The sequence below is a fragment of the Nannobrachium achirus genome (assembly GCF_963921795.1).
Source record: "Nannobrachium achirus genome assembly, chromosome: 9".
In the NCBI taxonomy this organism is placed as follows: domain Eukaryota; kingdom Metazoa; phylum Chordata; class Actinopteri; order Myctophiformes; family Myctophidae; genus Nannobrachium; species Nannobrachium achirus.
The window spans coordinates 6,548,599-6,570,914 of record NC_137818.1 but is presented as its reverse complement, the minus strand read 5'-3'; the positions used below and the strand labels follow the sequence as shown (position 1 = coordinate 6,570,914).

At 42.9% G+C, this 22,316-nt stretch overlaps 1 protein-coding gene across 7 annotated transcripts in view; it reads right to left on the bottom strand.

Moving 5' to 3' along the window:
- Positions 1-22,316, bottom strand: part of LOC308291238 (uncharacterized protein) — a 222,159-nt gene that overhangs the window by 167,678 nt on the left and 32,165 nt on the right. For 4 of the 7 annotated variants that reach the window (XM_080733202.1, XM_080733208.1, XM_080733204.1 and 1 more), the window contains 13 exons: positions 20,422-20,682; positions 19,892-20,152; positions 19,147-19,407; positions 18,613-18,873; positions 17,868-18,128; positions 17,332-17,592; positions 16,588-16,848; positions 7,516-7,773; positions 4,738-4,770; positions 4,329-4,631; positions 2,378-2,623; positions 1,975-2,235; positions 152-445 (listed from right to left, as the gene is read on the bottom strand). In XM_080733202.1, coding sequence (XP_080589328.1) covers positions 152-445; positions 1,975-2,235; positions 2,378-2,623; positions 4,329-4,631; positions 4,738-4,770; positions 7,516-7,773; positions 16,588-16,848; positions 17,332-17,592; positions 17,868-18,128; positions 18,613-18,873; positions 19,147-19,407; positions 19,892-20,152; positions 20,422-20,682 — 3,222 coding nt within the window. The remainder of the gene's footprint in view (positions 1-151; positions 446-1,974; positions 2,236-2,377; positions 2,624-4,328; positions 4,632-4,737; positions 4,771-7,515; positions 7,774-16,587; positions 16,849-17,331; positions 17,593-17,867; positions 18,129-18,612; positions 18,874-19,146; positions 19,408-19,891; positions 20,153-20,421; positions 20,683-22,316) is intronic. The other 3 variants (XM_080733206.1, XM_080733207.1, XM_080733205.1) reach the window with 3 other exon arrangements.

The window sequence follows — 22,316 nt, the reverse complement described above, 5'->3', positions numbered from 1 at the left end:
ACGTTGTGGTCAGACGGACAATAACAATAATGTATTATTGAACTGGTTATACAGTGGCTCAGGAGGTAGGACGCGTGTGTGTCTAAAACTAAAAACTAAAGACAGACATACAGTATAGATAAATGTCGTTGTTGAAGTCATTGTTTGTTACCTGAACAGATCACCTCTAGTCTGTCCACAGATTTACCACGCTGCATTGTTCCACATTCACTCAGTTTAGATTCAGAACCATTACAAGAAGATGTAATTAACCATACAGGTTGACGTTCAGAACCATGACCCCATTTAGTGTCAGCAGCAGAGCCACAGTCGATCTGTTTACACACTACAGATGATGACGTCAGGTTCCAGTTAGACGAAGGATCAGCCGCTGGTCTCCACTCTCTCTCGTGTTTCACTTCCAGTGTACCAGTACAGTGACTGGTTCCTCCCACCAACCTGACAGCTGTACAGAGACAACAGAACATGTGGTAAAAAAAAGTAAAGCCTTGGTCATAAAACCTCACACAGTGTGAAGGGGAGCGACACATTTATTGTAGATGTTTGGCTTATGTTCTCCCTAGCCTAGAATATAGAAGCTGGGTCAGAGTTACATTGTCCTTATATCTTTAATGCAATCGTCAAAGTTGTACAGACACCACTGAAATCTAAGAGTTTTTAATCGCTTGGTAGAGACGCAATTACAAGATATGATGAATTAAACTTACCATAATACAAAAAAAAACATTAAATAATCAATAATTTTCATAGAAAACATCATAGTGAATTCAAGTAGTTTAGAGACCAGAGTTTTGAATTTGGCAGGATCGACGCCATTATCACTGATAACACTGTTGTGTTGTGTTGTGTTGTGTTGTGTTGTGTTGCTGACCAGGAAGTATGTGGTCATGGGAGAGTCACACGGTATCAAAGTAAACATCGCCCTCTAGAGGCTTGTATTTGAAGACCTGCTTTTAACTGCTCTTTCAACAAAGCACCCGGTCATTAATATCGCTGTTCGCTACAAAGAGAACAGAATAGAAATTAAAACATTAATGCAGAGAACGGAGATCCGCAGAGGTCGGAGCTCTCTGTCTTTTGTTATTTTTAATGTAAGCGTATTAATATCACTGTTGCTACTGAGAGAACGATCCGTGGTTACTAGGAGACCGATGCATGCAGAGATAACCCGGAAATGAAAAGCGCTTCTCCATCCAGTTCAACTTCTTCTTCTGCAGGGAAATGGGTTTATCTCTGGTTCTAGGTTTCCACAGCACCCAGGGTCCATTCACACGCTGTTTAGTGGACACTAGGTGAAACTACAACAACCAGAGAAATATTCTTTCCTTTCTGGGTGAATTCCAACACATTCTTGATCGTGTCACGGCTATGTGCACGGACACGCACGCGGACGCACGTACGCTCACGTGCGCCCTTGAAAATACGGTAAAACACTGAAAACCCTGGCAGTTTGCTACTGAATTAATTATAAAACCCTGGCAGAATCTACCAAATTAATAGAGAGGCAACATTTGGTAATTGAATAGTGGTCACTATTAGAGGATTTACGGGGAAATCTCACTTGTGCGAATGCCCATCATTTCGTCCGAGGGTGAGTGACTCACTCCACGAAGGTTAAGGTTAGGGTGAGGGTTAGAGTCGGGTGTCGAAAAGATGAACGTCGAAACAGCGACACGCTCCCGGATTTACGGGATGCAATCCAGAGGGAAAAAAAGGACAACACTTTAATGGTCCGACCTATGGTTCAGGAATCATCCAAAACTGTGATGGTCCGACCTACGGTTCAGGAATCATCCAAAACGTGAAGTGACCTGCTAACGCCACCATGAGGCTGGTTTGAAACATGTGGGGTGGCAATTCTTCCTTCGCCTACTGGGAGCGCTGTAGAGTTGTGACTGGGCCCTAACTGGCCCAGCCCAATTAGCATACATTTTAGGCACAATATAAATTGATCTTAATTAATGAAATACTCACGGTGAAGATCAACACTGACTCCAGGTGAACTGACTGTAGCGATGTTGTTCATGGCCTTACAGTCGTATGTTCCACTGTCACTGGGTTGGATGTTAGAGATGGTAAATATCTTCTTCTCTGCCACTATAGTCTTGTCTTTCAAAATGATGTAACTCTGGAATGGTGGATTTGATTCACTGCTGCTGCAAGTGAAAGTAACTGAACTTCCTTTGACAACATCTCCTGGCGGACTTACTGCCAAAAGGACGTTCTTAGGACCATCTGTTGGAGAAACATTTATGTCACTTTAAAAGCCCTCTTTATAACACAAAAAAAATAAACGTGTTTCAACAAATTATGCAGTTGTGTTGCTATATGTAAAAGAAAAGTAGAAAAAAGAACTTAAAAGGTTTAGCTCACTTACACTGAACATCAAGAGAGATCGGTGATGATCTCTTTGTGTTTGTTGCCTGACAGGTGTAGTTTCCAGAGTCTGCAGATTGCACATTGACCATCACCAGCTGAGGACCAGTGGAGATAGAGATGTTGCTGTCTCTGTACCAGGTGTAGATGTCTACTGCTGGGTTGGCATCACTGCTGCAGGTCAGAGTCACTTTGCTGCCCTCAACAACTTCTCCTGGTGGATCCACTGAGATAATTGCTGGGGAGTCTGTGTAGAGGAATAAAGATGAGCAATTATGCTCAACTAAACGTCTTTACTTAATGTACTGTAAAGGCAACTGTATTTTTCACTCTAACAATAACAACAATTCATGTCTGAATAATGTGTCTAAATTAGCCAGTAGTTATGCCCCTCCCAAAAAGCTTTTGTCCAATGCTAGCTTAGAATCAACGGTGAAGCAACGGTGAGGAACTGCTCTGTTCTTCTTCAAGTAGGTCGGGAGTGGCTTATTGTCGGTATCAGCCGGTAACACGCGGGAGTCTGTCCCCGTGCTGAGGTGGAGCGCCACACCTACCATCAGCTCCCAGTACTTGCCGCACGACTTGCCAAGCCATGCTACTCATACGCTGAGTTGGCGGTGCCCGGAATCGAACCCATGACCTTGCGGTACAAAGGCGAGAGCTCTACCGACTGAGCTACCCGGGCACTTCTTGGGGTGTCGTCTTCCTTTGACTCCACCAGAACTTTACTAACTGGGCGCTTTGGCATGGGATCAACGCCCAGCACCCAGCTTTACTATAAAGACCTGCAGCCCTATGTGCGTGCGTGAGTCACGCATCATGTCATGCTGGCCAAGACAGAATTCATTTGCATCGACCTGTTCTGACATCACAATGATGACTCGGCAAGCTCAGCGTTCTCAATGGGCACGGAAATCAAACTGCCCTAACTGGGCACAAACTGGGCCGGCCAGAGGCCCCGTCTGGCCTCACTAATTAGCAAACATTTTATGCCCTACCGGCCCGTAAACGTCAATATATGGGCATTCCCAGATGATGCCCTGTTTGGGAAACCACACTAATGCAATTCCTTTTATGCCCATATTTGGAGATCCCTGCTGTCACCAATATTAAGCCCATATCTGGGAATGGCCATATATGGACATAGCCCATCTCTGGGAATACCCATATACCGATGTCTCTGGTTCACATTGGCACATTTCCTGGGGCAATCTGACCAGATCATGCATGACATGCATGTCTTCTTCTTTTTTAGCTTTTTACTCTCAGAAAAGCCTCTGCAATGTAGTGCATTTGAAACTACATTGCGGTGCACATCATGGGGTGATCACTGCTTGCCTCCTGTGAATTGTTTTATTTTTATTTTTGTTTATTTTATTTTTATTTTGTTGCTGAGGTCAGCAGACAAAGTGACATAAATGAGATGAAAAAACCTGAGTGAAATGTGCCAATGTCAACCAGCGATATCGGTATGGACATATTGTGTCAGTCTCATGTTTAGTTTAGTTTATTTCAATCCACATTAACTTCATCACAAAGCATTCCACACTGCAAGTCTCATGTGGTGTATGACGTCAAACATCTATGATCAGATGTCAGTCATCTCCATATTTGGGAAGATATGGCCACATTTTGTCCAATTTAAACAACCAACCAGGTCTGTGCATCAAAGTTGATCCCATGCAAAAGTGCCCAGCGCTCACCCAGCTGTCTGCTGTCAGCCAGGCGGATGCGTGCACGCACCCATGTGCACGCAACTGGCAAGGTCGCTTCTCTTAGGGTATATTATTGGTACATATACTGTGTATACTGTATATCTGTGTGTATACATATGTTCACCGTTCCTTTGATTTGGTGGAAGGGATGTTATATGTTATACAACACTAAAAAGGACCAGAACAAACAGACAGGCAATATAGATTTGTGTCATTGTTGAAGTCATTGTTTGTTACCTGAACAGATCACCTCCAGTCTCTCCACAGAATTAGCAGACCGCAGACTGTGTGTTAGACATTCCCTCAGTGTAGATCCAACGCAGGAAGATGTAATCAACCATACAGGATGACGTGTAAAAACACTCCATTTAGTGTCAACAACAGAGCCACAGTTGAGCTGTTTACACACTACAGATGATGACTCCATGGGGTTCCAGTTAGACATAGGATCAGCCGCTGGTCTCCACTCACTCAGGTGTTTCACTTCCAGTCTACCAGCACAGTGACTGGTTCCTCCCACCAACCTGACATCATCAGACTCTGTACAGAGACAATAGGATACACGGTAAAACTGTAATATAACTTTGAACAGAAGAAAAACATTTAGCTTACAATGATGTGTAGTTGTTTGTTCATGTTTGTTTACCTGTTGTCTTGACTGTCGGTTGAACCTGGAGAGCTGAAGAGAATAAAGATGCAAATTAATGAGTGTGAGTGTAAGAGTACATGGAGCCTGTCTAGCAGTACAACAACAAACAAACACCATGGTGATTTGGTGACATGGTAACCTTCACCAACAAGGGAGCAGCTCATACACTGTAAACAATAAGGACTAAGAGCTCATAGACTGTAAACAATATGGACCAAGAGCTCTTAGACTGTAAACAATATGGACTAAGAGCTCTTAGACTGTAAACAATATGGACTAAGAGCTCTTTATGTCACACGTTTTGAAGCCTCTAGTTCAGTGAAACCACACCCAGTGTAAAGAGAGTGAGGGGTGGAGTCTTCACTCAGTAGAACCAATCACAAGCCCTGAAAGCACAACCTGCTTTATCATCAATATAAAGTATCTAGAGCTAAAACGCATATAGAAGACATGAAACTAACATGAAACTTAACGTAGGCTATTTATGAAAATATTTACTAAGGTAATGAAACCAATTGTAAAGTCACTAGCCTTGCATGTAGCCAGATGAATCTGCCATGGGAAAGAACATTTGCCCTTGGCAGATTAGGTCTGGTTCCGCTCAGCTATCCAAATATTTAACGGCTCACAAATTGTGAGGAAACAACCAGGGACCCAGTATGCAAATGTAAGGCGGGCGTATCACCTTTGCGCTACTCTGATTGGTTGTAGTTCTAACAGTCGGTTTGAATCTTTTTTGTAAGCGCCTCCACGCAGTCTGATAGTGTCTGGTTATTCCACATCAACGACCATTATGTATTCTGCATTTGATCCACGGAACCACAATTCTATGAGACCCACATTCTCAGACCCAAAACTTTGAATTTGTTGTCATCGGATAAGATTGTGGCCACAATTCCATGCTGTATTGTTGTGGTACCAAAGGAGAGATAACTGGCAAAAGGTGATTAAAATTAAAAAAAAATCTACATTCTCTAATTGTGTAGACTCCTTGTAAATGAAGTGTTAAAATGTTTAACAATAGTTTAACTCGAAACATGAAGCGAAACATGAAAAATTATTTAGTCAACTAAAATTATGAATACAAAAATGCATCCACTACCCCTTTCCACTGCCAATTTCGACACATTACAATATTGGCATTTACAAAGGTAATACAATACAGTATAAAGGTAATACATCAAATGCATGGCAATAGTAAACTAGAAGAAGTGCTCTTCCGAGCACAGGTCTCCACCAGCCATGCGTCCTGGTGGTGCTATAATAGGCCAATGTAAAAAGGGTGGCATGTGTTCTTCACCAATCTTAGACCTTTCATGGCGCCACCATGAGGCTGATTTGAACATTTTGTAGTGTAATTTCTTCCTTGGCCTTTTGCGAATGTGCGTGCACAATTTCATTACAATTGCACGCTGTGTTTGATTTGAGGCATTTTGTTCGAAACGGATCGATCCTGCAAAGTTTGGAGGCCAATCTTAGCCAATCAGGATTGAATATTTAATACGGGACAGATCCGTCTTGATCATATGACTGTAGAGATACTGTGTACTGATTTGTGTTAATTTTGGGTCAAATCTGAAGGAGTAATATCCAAAAATGTGTCTTACATAAGTCGGCCTCCTGGTGGCGCTATAAAAGGCTGATGTGAAAAATACAAGGAAAGGGTTTTTCCTTGGCCTATAGGGAGTGTGCTTACAAAGTTTTAAACTGATCGGTGGATTGAAGTGGCATATCTTCCTCGGCCTAGTGGGAACGTGTGTGCGCGATTTCATGTTAATTGCACTCTGCGTTTGTGATTTGAGGCATTTTGTCCGAAACGGACAAATCTTACAAACTTTGAAAGCCAATATCAGCCAATCAGGATGGAATATGGACAATCAGACAGATCCATGTCGATCACATGACTGTAGAGATACTGTCTACCGATTTGCTAGTACAGAAATGTGTTTTGCAAACATCTGCCTCAAGGTGGCGCTAGAATAGGGCCATTTGAAAAATGTGGGGCAGAGGTTCTGAATTGGCATCCAGGGAGTGTGTGTGCAAATTTTGGCAGCGACCGGGCCAACGGCGCCAGAGATTAGCTGGTAACAAACTTGGAGGACGGACGCACGCACGGACACACGCACGGACGGACGCACGGACAGGGGCGAAAACATACTCTCCCTCAGCCTTCGGCTGGTGGAGACAATCATAGGTCATCAACAATGACCTGACAGACATCTAAATTACATTTAGCCTTTCAAGGCTAGGGCAAGTGCTACGGTAAGTGCTGAGGTGGAGTCTGAAGAGGTGAGTCTTCAGATTATGGTGGATGAAAGGGAGTTCATTCTACATTTTGGGAGCCAGAAGGGAGAAGAGTGTGGGACGAGTGGATGGTTGTCCTGGGTGTTTTAGCGAGGGTTCTGTCAGCATCCCTGTGTTAGCTGATCTGAGTGAAGGACCACACCAAGGTTCTTAGCAGTTGGAAACCAAGGATGTCTTGTGAGATCCTGCATGGGGAAGTCCTGCCCCATGCAGTCAGTCATGTCTGGGATCAGTTTGAGATGGTTGGCTGACGAAATCTAAATAAAAACTGTGATGACTAAAACTGAGACCAAATGTATTGACAATTTCGTCAACAAATAAAAACTGGACTAACATATCAGGGAGGGACTAGTGGAGAAAAGATCCAGTAGAAAAGACAAGTCATTTTATGTTTGGTTGCGCTGTGAAAATAGCATATCTACAAGCTCACAATGAACAAAGAAAAAAACCCTAACAGTTTAGTCCACTTACCCTGAACATCTAGATGGTGAGCTGATGATCTCTGTGATCCATGTCTGTTTGTCCCCTGACAGACATACTGTCCAATGTCTGCTGGAGATACATTGTCCTTCACCAGCTGAGGACCAGTGGAGATAGAGCTGCTGTCTCTGTACCAGGTGTAAATGTCTACTGGTGGGTTGGCATCACTGCTGCAGGTCAGAGTCACTTTGCTGCCCTCAACAACTTCTCCTGGTGGATCCATTGATACTGAGGGCGTTTCTGGAGGGTCTGTGGAGGAATAAACATTGATACACTCAAATAACAATTTGTTGGTTGTGCCACACGTTCCTAGTCCCTCCCCTGCACGCCATACAAGGGCAAGGGCCGGGCGTCTCTCTCTGCCAGCAGCCAGCGCAGGTGTGACTGATCCCAATCAGCCCAGCTGCTCCTCGTCACCATCATCAGAGGCTGCCCTACATAAACCGCAGAGAGCCGGCCGCCGACGCTTGAACGCTAACTACTGTGGTTAGTATAGACGGCTGTTTGCAGACAGTTATCTAGTGTTCCTTGAGTGTTAACTAAAAGCTAACCTTGTGTACTGTGTGTTCCATGCTAATACTGTTTTCTGCTCTCTTCAAGGCCCCCTCCAATCCAAACCCAGTGTCTCCACGCATGCTCCTCCGTCCACTCTACAAGCCCTCACTGGATTCCCCAAACGCCTCGCTCCTTCCTATGAGAGGCGCTCCCACAACCTGTAACGTTGAGCAATAAATCAATATTCTATAACTTGACTTCTTGACTCTGTTGTCTTTGTCCTTGGGGCCCCCGGCATATTTGGCTCGGAACTTTAGTCCAGCCTAACAGAACGTTCAAGCCAACATGAGCGAAGCCGGGCCCCCAGGGGCAGAGCAACGGAAACCACCTGAGGTATCTAACTAACTAACTAACAGCCTCGGTCTGAGCCTGGCTTAGTCACTCCTAGGTCATTTAATGGGGATTTTGGTCAAAGCAGGGGCTTCTTTGCACAGTGTGAGTTACTATTTACACATCAGCCCTCCAAGTACGCTTCTGATGGCTCCAAGATTGCTCTCATCATGTCCCTGCTGGTCGACGAGGCCCTCAACTGGGCTATAGCAGCAGTGGAGAACAACTCAGCTTGCCACTGACTACTTACAGGTCAAGAGTGAGTTTCGAGCTGTGTTTGATCACCTTGTAGACGGACAGGACGCTTCTAGCCGTTTGCTAGTTATTCGTCAGGGGTCACATTCTGTGGCTTAGTATACCTTACAGTTCCGGATCCTTGCTGCCGAAAGCCAGTGGAATGACCACGCCCTCCTGAGTGTCTATCGCAAGGGGCTGAGTGATTCCGTTAAGGATCTTATCGTTCGTGACAGTGGTTTATGTCTTGCTTGAGTCGTCAAGTTAACCTGATATCCTCGATATTTACGGTTGTTCGGTGAAGTTGCAGCATATCATTTAATGGATTCTGACGGTCTCCAGGAATTAGCCTGCACCATCTTTTGTAGTGGGGAAGCTTTCATTTCTGCCCTGCAGGAGTTCAGTCTCTTCGGCGTACGATAAGTATGGTAATGAAGGTCTTACTTTGTGGCATATAAATGTAGGCACCAGTAAATTCTCCATGCGGTGGAAAGTTTGATAATGGAGGCTCTCGTAACCAGAAGCCTCTCATAACCAGTCTGTACTGCTTCTATCATTCACACATCCACACCTGTTCTCAGGCTGGCAGTGTTGCCACGTCTGCTCGTTATAAGCAACTTGGTTTATTTCTGTTAAGTTTCTAGAAGTGGGTTGCTTCTGTTGGGCTCGTGCTGAAGTGCAGTTGTCTATATGGCTTGCCTTCATCGTTCCTTTAGAAATGGCAAACGTATTAGTTTCAGTTTCAGTTTCAGTTTTTTATTATTTAGAGTACAAAATCACCCCGAGGGGTCTCTGTGCACTTCACAACAGGGCAATACAAACACTATTTCAAAAGAATAAAAACAATCAAATGTGAAAAACAACAAAAAACAGTAAATTGTGAAGAACAACCAAAATAGGACATATAGAGTTAAGGCAACACAATGTTAAATGTTAAAATCCAGTGTTAAAAACCATAGGGTAATAGGATTTGGTCATGACAGTGTTCATGGACTATGGCAAACCGTAGTGCAGGCAGAAGAGGTGGGTTTTTAGCTTAGATTTAAAAGTGTCTAGGGAGTTGGCATCCCTGACAGCTTGAGGGAGAGCATTCCAGAGATGAGGGGCACGGTGTGTAAATGCTCTGCCCCCGACGGTTACTTTATTGGGTGTTGTGGCTGTGAGCTGACCGGCATCCTGAGACCGTAGTGGTCTTCCTGGGATGTATGGTTTTATTAAGTCTGACATGTAGGATGGGGAGAGTCCGTTTAGGGCTTTGAAGGTCAGGAGCAGGACCTTGAAGTCGGCTCTTGCCTGTATTGGAAGCCAGTGAAGTGCTATGAGTGTTGGTGTGATATGATCATATTTCTTTTTCCTGGTTAATACTTTGGCTGCAGCGTTTTGAACTAGCCTGAGGCCATTTGTTGCTGTTAGTGGTAGTCCGGAGAAAAGTGCATTACAGTAATCTAATCTAGATGTGATGAATGCGTGGACCAGGGTTTCGGCGTCTGGGAGTGATAGTATTGGGCGGATTCTAGCTAAATTGCGTAGGTGATTAGAGCGGTGAAGGGGTGAAACTTGGGCTTGTTTTCATAGACCAGGTCCCTTGTTTCACTCACAGACTCTGGCAACCGGAGAGTTCATCTTGGTGTGGTGCAGTGTTGATCTCACCTCAGCACTCTTTCTAGCTGCTTTGGAGTTGATTAGTATAGGATTGAGTCGAGATTGAGGATTTATATTTAGTTAAAATGTGCAACGGGAAATGTGGTTAAGAGCTGCTTAAGGGCTTCCGGGTCGAGGCTGGTATCGTGACTCCCTCATTTAAATTGTTTGGTGGTGAGCTAATGCTAGCATCCAGGCTGTTTGTTCATGCTAAGCTAAAGCTAGCTTTCATCCATTACTGTGCTTGACAGGTGATAGCTTCATTGCTTGGTTAGCATAAACTGTATGCAGCTCTAAGCAGTCTAGCATTGTATAATTATTGGCGTTATCAGTTCAGCTCATGCTTCAGCTGCTTCATGTCTAATAATAATTACAGCTAATGCTACAGCCACTCGAACTGCTGTTAACATGCATGCTAATCATTACAGCTAAGACTACTTTACCCAGGCTGTTGCTATTATGGCAGCCAAACCATAAAGCTTGATGCTTCCTCTGCGGTTACTATGAGGTCAGTCATGAGTCTGCTAGCACAGCAGATCGCATTGATACTATAGCTTCAGCTGCTACTGGCGATACCATGAGGTCAGTCATTGTCCATTGAGTATTTTGCCATTTTGCCTGAGTATCGAGTATTTTCGAGTACTGAGTATTTTCGAGTACTGAGTATTTTCGAGTACTGAGTATTTCGACTACTTTCGAGTACTGAGTATTTTCGAGTGCTGAGCATTTCGCTATTTTGAGCTTTGAGCATTTTGCTATTTCGAGCACTTTTGCTATTTCGAGCATTTTTTCTATTTCGAGCATCGTGTCGCTTCATTTCTGCTTTGCTTAGCATGGCAATTTTGCTATTTTGAGCATTTTTGCTATTTCGAGCATTTCGATTCAAGCTTTTGCTATTCAAGCTTTTTGCTATTTCGAGCATTTTCGATTCAAGCTTTTGCTATTTCGAGCATTTTCGATTCAAGCTTTTGCTATTTCCAGCATTTTCGATTCGAGCATTTTGCTATTTCGAGCAGTTTTGGATTCAAGCATTTTGCTATTTCGAGCATTTTGCTATTTCGAGCATTTTCGATTTAAGCATTTTGCTATTTCGAGCATTGCGTTGCTACATTTCTGCTTTTGCTTAACATGGCAAATAATTATTTCTGTGCTGGCCTATCGTGGTCTTTATTTATATTTCTGCATTGTAAATGTATTAATTCTGCGCTGGCCTGTCGTGGCCTTTATTCATATTTCTGAATTGCAAATGTATTAATTTCTGTACTGGCCTATCGTGGCCTTTATATTTCTGCACTGCAAATATATTAATTCTGCTGGCCTATCGTGGCCTATTTCTGCACTGCAAATATATTAATTCTGCTGGCCTATCGTGGCCTATTTCTGCAAAGCAAATCTATTAATTCTGCTTTGGCCTATCGTGGCCTATTTCTGCAATGCAAATGTATTAATTCTGCTCTGGCCTATTGTGGCCTATTTCTGCAATGTATTATTCTGGTCCGGCCTATCATGGCCTTTCTCTATTTCGGCACTGCAAATTTATTCATTGCTTGATCTCATACTGCTCTGTTTTCTGTCTTATGAGCGATTGCCATCATGGAGATGTATGCTGTCGGGACGACCTCGGGTTCATCAAGAAGGCTGGAAGGTCCAGGAGTGCGTCGGTGCTGCGGGTTTTCATCTTTTGCAGCCATGGTCATTGCCGAGCAGTAATCAAGCTCACCTTGGTATTTGGATCTTCTCCCGGAGCCATGAAAGGCAGGTCATTCGTTGATCAAACTATATCTTTCTCAAATTAATCCTGTTCAAGTCTGTTGTATGCTATGGTGGCTGGTATTGCTCAAAATGCAACCTCGTAACCATTCACTCAATTCATTTCAAAAGAGCTTTATTGGCACGAGAAAACATACGTTTACATTGCCAAAGCAAGTGTCATATTTAAAATAAAAACTGTTGGAATGGGGAACATATATACAGCTGGAGGGGGTACAGCATTGTATAAACAGAGCTATGTCGCATTGACACTTTACATACGTTCAGGGTATAAAGCTTCGAACATAGCATTATTTCATCTCAAAATGCTTTAAAGTAGCAGCCCTGTTCCATATACTATGTGCAGTAGGTCTATAGATGTCAAGCCATGGCTCGTAGTCCTTAGGGCGGTCGTGTTTCTAGCTTCGTCACAACAGTTCACAATCTTGCTGCTGTGTTCGCACATTCAATGTTTCAAACTCGCTTCACTATGCATTTAAAGTCAGACTCATTGAATTTATAAACTCAAACCGTCGTCACACTGTCATGCAGCATTCATTCTCTATGAAGTCGCTTGTGTAAATGCACTATCATACTCAGTCTCTCATATTAACATACGCGCTCTGACTTTTTACTTGTCTCTCAGCTCATGTTTCAATTAATATTAAGCTGGAGCAATCATTCTAGCAGATATGATTATTTGTCTGTCATAAGATCTGATACCGCTGTTTTCTGTCATTCCTCTATGTCCCGCTACCTGCAATGATGTCTAAATCCTGGAGGTTGATCTCATCTTCACGGATACCGGGAAGGCCATGTCAAGGGCTGGGTTCGCTGCCAGGCCGTGTTCGGCGTGCCGGAGATGTGGATTTGCCCCAAGCGGAACTCGGCAGCATCCCTGGTTCATCATCCATTAAATCCACAGGACATTGGCATCTGCTGCTACGATTCTTCATTTTAATGCGGCTGAGATTCTTCAGCTAAAAATGAGTGTTAACTCGTAATCAAGTAGCAAATAATTCAGGAGGTTCATTATTTATCCCAGTCCCTCCCTGCTAGGCAGTCAGCATCAAGGGTTGGATCGGGGGTAAGTCCCTGCGTCATATTGGGGCATGTCCAGGGGGTGTACTTGTCATCAAGCACTGAAGCGTTGGTCAGACGTTGGCGGTCTGAAGCTTTCAAGCGATATATCGGCTTAAGGCACGAGATCTTGCATCTCAGAAAGCACGAGCATTAACTAATGGTAATCTATCAATCAGATGGCATGATATTCTTTGTTAATTGGTCATCTTATACTCCTGCCGTAGTGTGGGTTGGGGGTTCGGGTTCGGTGGTTATGCGAAGGCCATTACCTATTTTTACAATTTATTCATGACAGATATGTTCTCGCCGGAGATCAAGGGTTGCCATGTCTCGCCGGAGATCAAGGTTTGCTATTACGCACTTATTACAGTAGTTTCTTAGATGGCATATTTTCTTCATGTCAGATATGACTCGCCGGAGCATGGTCTGCCCTAATAATTCATCTGGCTGTATCAGGATCAGTGCCTGAAACAGGGTCCACATGAATGGGGCGTCATCTCGAGCGCTCGGATGACGACATGAAGGAAATTACACATAGCTAGATCACTAGATAGAATATTTTGTTCATATCAAATCTGTTTTCTACGAGAACATGGTTTGCCGATCTATTCATATGATGTCTCGGGTCGGTACTGAGTTATCACATGAGTGGTAGGGCTGGGTCATCGGACCTTGCATATGAAGAAAATTAGACATGCTTGTCTATTGCTAGTCTTATTTGATAGATTTCCATTAATCCTCATCTACGATAATAACGGTCTAGATGAGGAGGGCATAAGGCTCCTCGTGTAATGGAAATGGGACACTGCACTCATGACGTTATTTCATCGGAAATAAACCCTAAATAGCGTTTTACCACATTTCATTCACTTATTTATCTTATCTCATTCATATTAAAGATGTGGCTCTGCATGGATTATGCTCACAGCATGTGAGTGAGTGTTGGGGGTCTGAGATATCAGATTCTGTGTCATGTTATGTTTACACAGATACATCTGTATATCATCAGAGCAGAGCCCATCTGCCAAACTCAATGCAATATCATTGCATAAATGTTACGTTATACGTTATTTCTAATAAATGTTAAATGGTCAACTCTAAGCTGAAGTGTTTGAATGAAATCTAGCGCAGCGTAGTTCATTTGGACACGGAAGTTAGAGTCTAGATATAACCCAAACCCCCCCTCTTCATTCGCTAACAGCTAATTAATTCATACGCCCACGTTCATTCTCATTCGCTACAAGCTACTTCACACACGCCCTCTTTGCTCAGTGTAGTCCTTATAAGCAGCCTCTGCTCACTGCTCATTCTTCATGTTCAGCTGTCGAAGCAGGTTGTGTGATGTCTGTTAGAAAAATCCTCCACCTCCCCGACCTCCTCCCTGTGGCATTAGCTTCAGTTGTATGCATAGGCGATTTTAAGGGGTGTCCTAGGGTGCACGTGCACCCCCTGGCCGCCAGGTGGCCATTTTGATTTTTTATTTTTTTTTGTAATGTAACTTTATTTTATAATTATTAAATAAAACAGTGATCGTGATTTGTAAAATGTGCGCAAAAAGAGAGGTGGAGGGGCAAGTATTTCAGCTTGCTTGCTTGCAATGTAAGACCTATCAGCTTGCCTGGCGACGGCGCTGTTGGCAGACTTGGCAGGCACTGTGGGTGGGCTGTGAGATTGACACCTGTGCTGGCCGGCTGTGTGACTCTCTGATATGATGACCCACAATTCCGTGATTTCCTTATCTGTTTCCGCCCGCCTAAAACAATATGGATACAGCAGCAGAGCAGCAATAATGGCGAAACGAACTATAAATACAAAGACAATTGACCAATTCTTTATAAAAAAGAGCAAACCCAGTGCCACAACCGATAATTCATCATCAGGAAATGTGAACACGGGTTCACTCGACACTGACAGTAATGCTAATGAACGTGAACCAGAGGAGGTGGACGGAGCTTGCAGCAGCAGTGATCCAGCCACCGACATCACTGTGGAAGGCTCGCCGTTGCCGGAGACCGAGGCCCCGGTTCCTCCACAGCAAGCAAGCCCCACTCCAGACTCAACTGTTGTTACCCCAGGCCCAGACCCAGAGGAGCCAAATGAAGCCAACTTTGTTCATGAAAGAGACCCTTGCCATGGCCCGGATAAAGCCAAGCAGTTTTTGGCTTTGGGTCCATATCAGCCAGAAGATGTAGACTGTCCATTAAAGGCCGCTGGCGAAAAACAACGCACATTCAGAAAGGAGTGGTTTAAAGATTTTGCCTGGCTGGAGTATAGCGTGCGCCATGACGGGCGTTCTGCTTTCCATGTCGGGCCTTTGGTTCTGAGAACGCCGAGCAAGCTTTCAGGAGGACAGGTACATAAAGACACATCTCTGTTTACACAATGCTGTTGTACTCCCTCCAAGTGCATAGTCTATTATGTTATGAGCGCAGTTTCTCTACTTTGAGACAACTAAAAACGTATTTACGGACAACCATGACTGATAAAAGAGTGTCAGATATAGGCATTTTACAGATTGAGAAAATACACGAAATTAAAGTGCAGAAAATAATTGAAAGGTTTGCAAGTGCCAAAACCCGGAGGCTGCAGTTCATTGTGTAATAAGGATGTGTCTACTATTTGTTTTTGTGAAATGCTTATTTGACACTGTAAATGACTGCTTGATTGCTTGATGAATGATGATTAACTTGATGTTTGGCTTTATATGTCCTGGCTGTGCTGCCTCTGTCTGCAAAATAAGTAAATAAATCCTATAGATAGACATATGGTGTCTAGAAAAAGAAGCGCCTGTTTTACACTTTTTTTTGTTTATATTGTGTTACATTTGGGTACAAAATTAACTGCAGAAATCCGCTAAAACAACATTACAAAACCGCTAATATCCGCAATTTTTTTCATTTTTTTCGAGCATCGTGCACGCGCGCTGCGCGCCCGTGCATGAGGTAATAGAGGTCGTGCACCCCCTGCTGGAAGAGGCTAGAATCGCCTATGGTTGTATGGATGCTCCGTGATAGGATAACATGTGGATCGTATCATGGTTATTCTATGATTGTGGTATAATGAAATGTTGATTGTACTATGGTTATTCTATGATTGTTTGATATGTCGATTATTGTATGATGGTTATTCTATGTGATGTAATTTATGATGTAATTGGAAGTTCATGTTTCATGTACATCTGTAACTTATGCTCTGCTCTGGGGGGTCTGAGACATCAGATTCTGTGTCATGTTACGTTTACACAGATAAATCTGTATATCATCAGAGCAGAGCCCATCTGCCAAACTCAATGCAATATCATTGCATAAATGTTACGTTATACGTTATTTCTAATAAATGTTAAATGGTCAACTCTAAGCTGAAGTGTTTGAATGAAATGCTAAGCTGGCAGCCGGACTAAATAATGCTGTTGTTTTGTTGCCTGTAAAAACGAAATACATAAATAAAATACAAATGCTTTAGTTCACTTACACTGAACATCTAGAGAGTGTGGTGATGAACTCTGGGATGATCCATGTTTGTTTGCTGCCTTGCAGGTGTACTTTCCAGAGACTCTCGAAGAAACATTCTCCATCACCAGCTGAGGACCAGTGGAGATAGATCTACTGTCTCTGTACCAGGTGTAGATGTCTACTGCTGGGTTGGCATCACTGCTGCAGGTCAGAGTCACTTTGCTGCCCTCAACAACTTCTCCTGGTGGATCCATTGATACTGAGGGCTTTTCTGGAGGGTCTGTGGAGGAATAAACATAGATACACTCAAATAACACTTTGTTGTATATACAGTCTTTTCCTCTAGGAATGAACAAAAACAATTATTCATGTATGAATAATGTGGTGTATGTCTAATATTACATCACCTTTCGTCAAAATGATAAAACACTGGACACAAAGGAATCAATAATGTAAAACTTTTCATTTTCCCTATTTCTCTCTTACTCATAATTCTCTTCCTAATATGAACTGTGATAATATGGACAACACTTTATGTTCATGCATATCCACCCCCGCCCCTGGTGGCGGTTAGCTGTAAAAATCTATATATAAATCCTTGTTTAAGACCATTGTAAAACAAACTGACTGGCCGTTAGCTGTAAAAAATCTCTATATAAGCCGCACCATTGTATATGCCGCAGGGTTCAAAACATGGGGAAAAAGCCGCAGCTTATAGTCCGGCAATTACGGTAATTACATCCTAATCGGATTAAAAACTCACAGTGAACATCAACAATGACTCCAGGTGAACTGACTGTAGTGATGTTGTTCATTGCCTGACAGTTGTATGTTCCACTGTCACTGGGTTGGATGTTAGAGATGGTCTTTGTCTTCCTCTGTGCCACAGTAGTGTTGTCTTTGAAAATGGTGTAACTCTGGATTGGTGGATTTGATCCACTGCTGCTGCAGGTGAAAGTGATTGAGCTCCCTTGGACAACATCTCCTGGTGGACTTACTGCCAAAAGGACGTTCTTAGGACCGTCTGTTGGAGAAAGAGGTATACTATACTCTTTATCATTACGCATTACAATGCTATTATCACATGTTGTTCATGTGCTTCCTTGGAAGACAGTCAGGTCCTGTCATTGTATCTTAACTGCTGTGCTGACTCTGGTGACTTATCTTATCTTTATCTTACTCTGAAATATCTGACAAAATAAGAAACACAATAAACCTGCTTGAATAAATAATGCTGTTGTTTTGTTGCCAGTAAAAACGAAATAAATAAATAAAATACAAATGCTTTAGTTCACTTACACTGAACATCTAGAGAGTGTGGTGATGAACTCTGGGATGATCCATGTTTGTTTGCTGCCTTGCAGGTGTACTTTCCAGAGACTCTCGAAGAAACATTCTCCATCACCAGCTGAGGACCAGTGGAGATAGATCTACTGTCTCTGTACCAGGTGTAGATGTCTACTGCTGGGTTGGCATCACTGCTGCAGGTCAGAGTCACTTTGCTGCCCTCAACAACTTCTCCTGGTGGATCCACTGATACTGAGGGTGTTTCTGGAGGGTCTGTGGAGGAATAAACATTGATACACTCAAATAACACTTTGTTGTATATACAGTATTTTCCTCTAGGAATGAACAATAACAATTATTCATGCATGAATAATGTGGTGTATGTCTAATATTACATCACCTTTCGTCAAAATAATAAAACACTGGACACAAAGGAATCAATCATGTAAAACTTTTTTCATTTTCTCTATTTCTCTCTTACTCATAATTCTCTTCCTAATATGAACTGTGATAATATGGACAACACTTTATGTTCATGCATATCCACCCCCGCCCCTGGTGGCGGTTAGCTGTAAAAATCTATATATAAATCCTTGTTTAAGACCATTGTAAAACAAACTGACTGGCCGTTAGCTGTAAAAATCTCTATATAAGCCGCACCATTGTATAAGCCTCAGGGTTCAAAACATGGGAAAAAAGCTGCAGCTTATAGTCCGGCAATTACGGTAATTACATCCTAATCGGATTAAAAACTCACAGTGAACATCAACAGTGACTCCAGGTGAACTGACTGTAGTGATGTTGTTCATTGCCTGACAGTTGTATGTTCCACTGTCACTGGGTTGGATGTTAGAGATGGTCTTTGTCTTCCTCTGTGCCACAGTAGTGTTGTCTTTGAAAATGGTGTAACTCTGGATTGGTGGATTTGATCCACTGCTGCTGCAGGTGAAAGTGATTGAGCTCCCTTGGACAACATCTCCTGGTGGACTTACTGCCAAAAGGACGTTCTTAGGACCGTCTGTTGGAGAAAGAGGTATACTATACTCTATCATTACGCATTACAATGCTATTATCACATGTTGTTCATGTGCTTCCTTGGAAGACAGTCAGGTCCTGTCATTGTATCTTAACTGCTGTGCTGACTCTGGTGACTTATCTTATCTTTATCTTACTCTGAAATATCTGACAAAATAAGAAACACAATAAACCTGCTTGAATAAATAATGCTGTTGTTTTGTTGCCAGTAAAAACGAAATAAATAAATAAAATACAAATGCTTTAGTTCACTTACACTGAACATCTAGAGAGTGTGGTGATGAACTCTGGGATGATCCATGTTTGTTTGCTGCCTTGCAGGTGTACTTTCCAGAGACTCTCGAAGAAACATTCTCCATCACCAGCTGAGGACCAGTGGAGATAGATCTACTGTCTCTGTACCAGGTGTAGATGTCTACTGCTGGGTTGGCATCACTGCTGCAGGTCAGAGTCACTTTGCTGCCCTCAACAACTTCTCCTGGTGGATCCACTGATACTGAGGGTGTTTCTGGAGGGTCTGTGGAGGAATAAACATTGATACACTCAAATAACACTTTGTTGTATATACAGTATTTTCCTCTAGGAATGAACAATAACAATTATTCATGCATGAATAATGTGGTGTATGTCTAATATTACATCACCTTTCGTCAAAATAATAAAACACTGGACACAAAGGAATCAATCATGTAAAACTTTTTTCATTTTCTCTATTTCTCTCTTACTCATAATTCTCTTCCTAATATGAACTGTGATAATATGGACAACACTTTATGTTCATGCATATCCACCCCCGCCCCTGGTGGCGGTTAGCTGTAAAAATCTATATATAAATCCTTGTTTAAGACCATTGTAAAACAAACTGACTGGCCGTTAGCTGTAAAAATCTCTATATAAGCCGCACCATTGTATAAGCCTCAGGGTTCAAAACATGGGAAAAAAGCTGCAGCTTATAGTCCGGCAATTACGGTAATTACATCCTAATCGGATTAAAAACTCACAGTGAACATCAACAGTGACTCCAGGTGAACTGACTGTAGTGATGTTGTTCATTGCCTGACAGTTGTATGTTCCACTGTCACTGGGTTGGATGTTAGAGATGGTCTTTGTCTTCCTCTGTGCCACAGTAGTGTTGTCTTTGAAAATGGTGTAACTCTGGATTGGTGGATTTGATCCACTGCTGCTGCAGGTGAAAGTGATTGAGCTCCCTTGGACAACATCTCCTGGTGGATTTACTACCAAAAGGATGTTCTTAGGACCATCTGTTGGAGAAAGATGTATACTATACTCTCTATCATTACGCATTACAATGCCATTATCACGTGTTGTTCATGTGCTTCCTTGGAAGACAGTCAGGTCCTTTCATTGTATCTTAACTGCTGTGCTGACTCTGGTGACTTATCTTATCTTAGTCTGAAATATCTGACAAAATAAGAAACACAATAAACCTGCTTGAATAAATAATGCTGTTGTTTTGTTGACAGTAAAAACTAAATAAATAAATAAAATACAAATGCTTTACTTCACTTACACTGAACATCTAGAGAGTGTGGTGATGAACTCTGGGATGATCCATGTTTGTTTGCTGCCTTGCAGGTGTACTTTCCAGAGACTCTCGAAGAAACATTGATGATCACCAGCTGAGGACCAGTGGAGATAGATCTGATGTCTCTGTACCAGGTGTAGATGTCTACTGCTGGGTTGGCATCACTGCTGCAGGTCAGAGTCACATTGCTGCCCTCAACAACTTCTCCTGGTGGATCCACTGATACTGAGGGCTTTTCTGGAGGGTCTGTGGAGGAATAAACATTGATACTGTACACTAAAATAACTGCAGTATTTATAAAGAATAGGACACAATATTGCTCACTAGGAATGAACAATTGGCAATTAATGACTTGAATAATGTGGTGTCAACATTACACCAGCTTTGGTCAGAATAATAAAATACTGAACACTACTCATGAAGAACATAAAATGATCTCATCTAAATCTCGTTCTCTCTCTTTCCGTCTCTTTCTACATTTAACTAATTTAATGCCAACGAGTTTGACGAGTTGTCTTTTCAACGGTCCAGGACACCATGTGACGAGTTTGACAAGTTCCTTATTTTGACACTGGATGGCACTGTTCGCTAGCTTATGGGACACCAATTATTACCCGATGACACCGGAACAAAAACAGTTTCCATTTTTCTTTTAGGAATATAGCTTAAATGAATGTGTGTGTGGGGAAAGGGGCACATGGCACAATGGCATTTTAGCCAATACAGTTTGTATTCATATTTAAATGGATCTGGGTGGTCTAGTGTAAAGCGTCTCAGTGTGTAGCAGCAGCCAGAGATCAACACATGAATCACCATGGATTAAAACTAAACATGGATTAACAAATAAATACTGCACTGTCTAAGTGTTAAATGCAGGTGTCTGGCTATATTTTATGTATTAAGTGCTACTGTGTTGTAGTCTTAAGGGAAACATACAGACCCATTATTTTCAATGTCAGCCGCACGCAGGCGTGGGTTTGCCGCCTCACACGCCGCGTCGATACGCCACTATTCTATTTCTAGGCGCTGCCGTGCGGTGCAAATGTTTTTCCCCACCAGGGAAATGCATCCAGTTAGTGTTACCGCGCAGCACTTACGCGTGTCAATACTGCTACGCGGCGCTGCGCAGCTGCCCGCGTCCGAAGTGTGTTCCCCTTTACTGACCCTGCAGTAAAACTCCTGTTAGGGTGAACACACTGTACGATATTGCGTGGTCGGCGAGTCACCAGATCATTAGAGTATTTCACACTGCACAAGTGACTTTCTTGAAATCGGCTTGTTGTGGTTTTCGCCGACAATATTGATCACCGACGGATCACACACTGCCAGATAGTTCACCAGGATGCATCCCTAACCCTAACTTTAACCTCAGTAAAACTATGCCTAACCCTAACGTCCGTGGGGTGAGGTGCTATCATTCCTGCCGACGCTACGTTGTCGTTGTCTTTGTGCGCCGCTCCCAAGCCAAAATCTGTTCGCAGGCTGTGGCCCTTGGCATGTTACCCTGCTGTATGGTGTCCAGTTTGCGACAGAGCCAAATATCAATTGCTAGATTATATCTAGAAACGCTCGGGAAGAAATTCACCAAACGCTATAATCGCGGCCAGATCTTCTCGCAGTGCTTTTCACACACACACCGAGCAAAACCTCGGCGAGCAAAGCCCGATCTTGCAGAAGATCGCCGTTTTTGTCGGCGTGCGCCAAAAATGGTCGGCGACAGCACAATCTGCTCAACAAGTCGGGCAGTGTGTTCGAGCCCTCAGTCCGGCTGCCAAAAGGCTTTTTTTTGGCCTAAAATGTTTATATACGAAAATGTTACTAAAATGTTGTCTATATAAGGTATACATTCATGAAACCACCTGCTGACCGTCTGTCAGCAT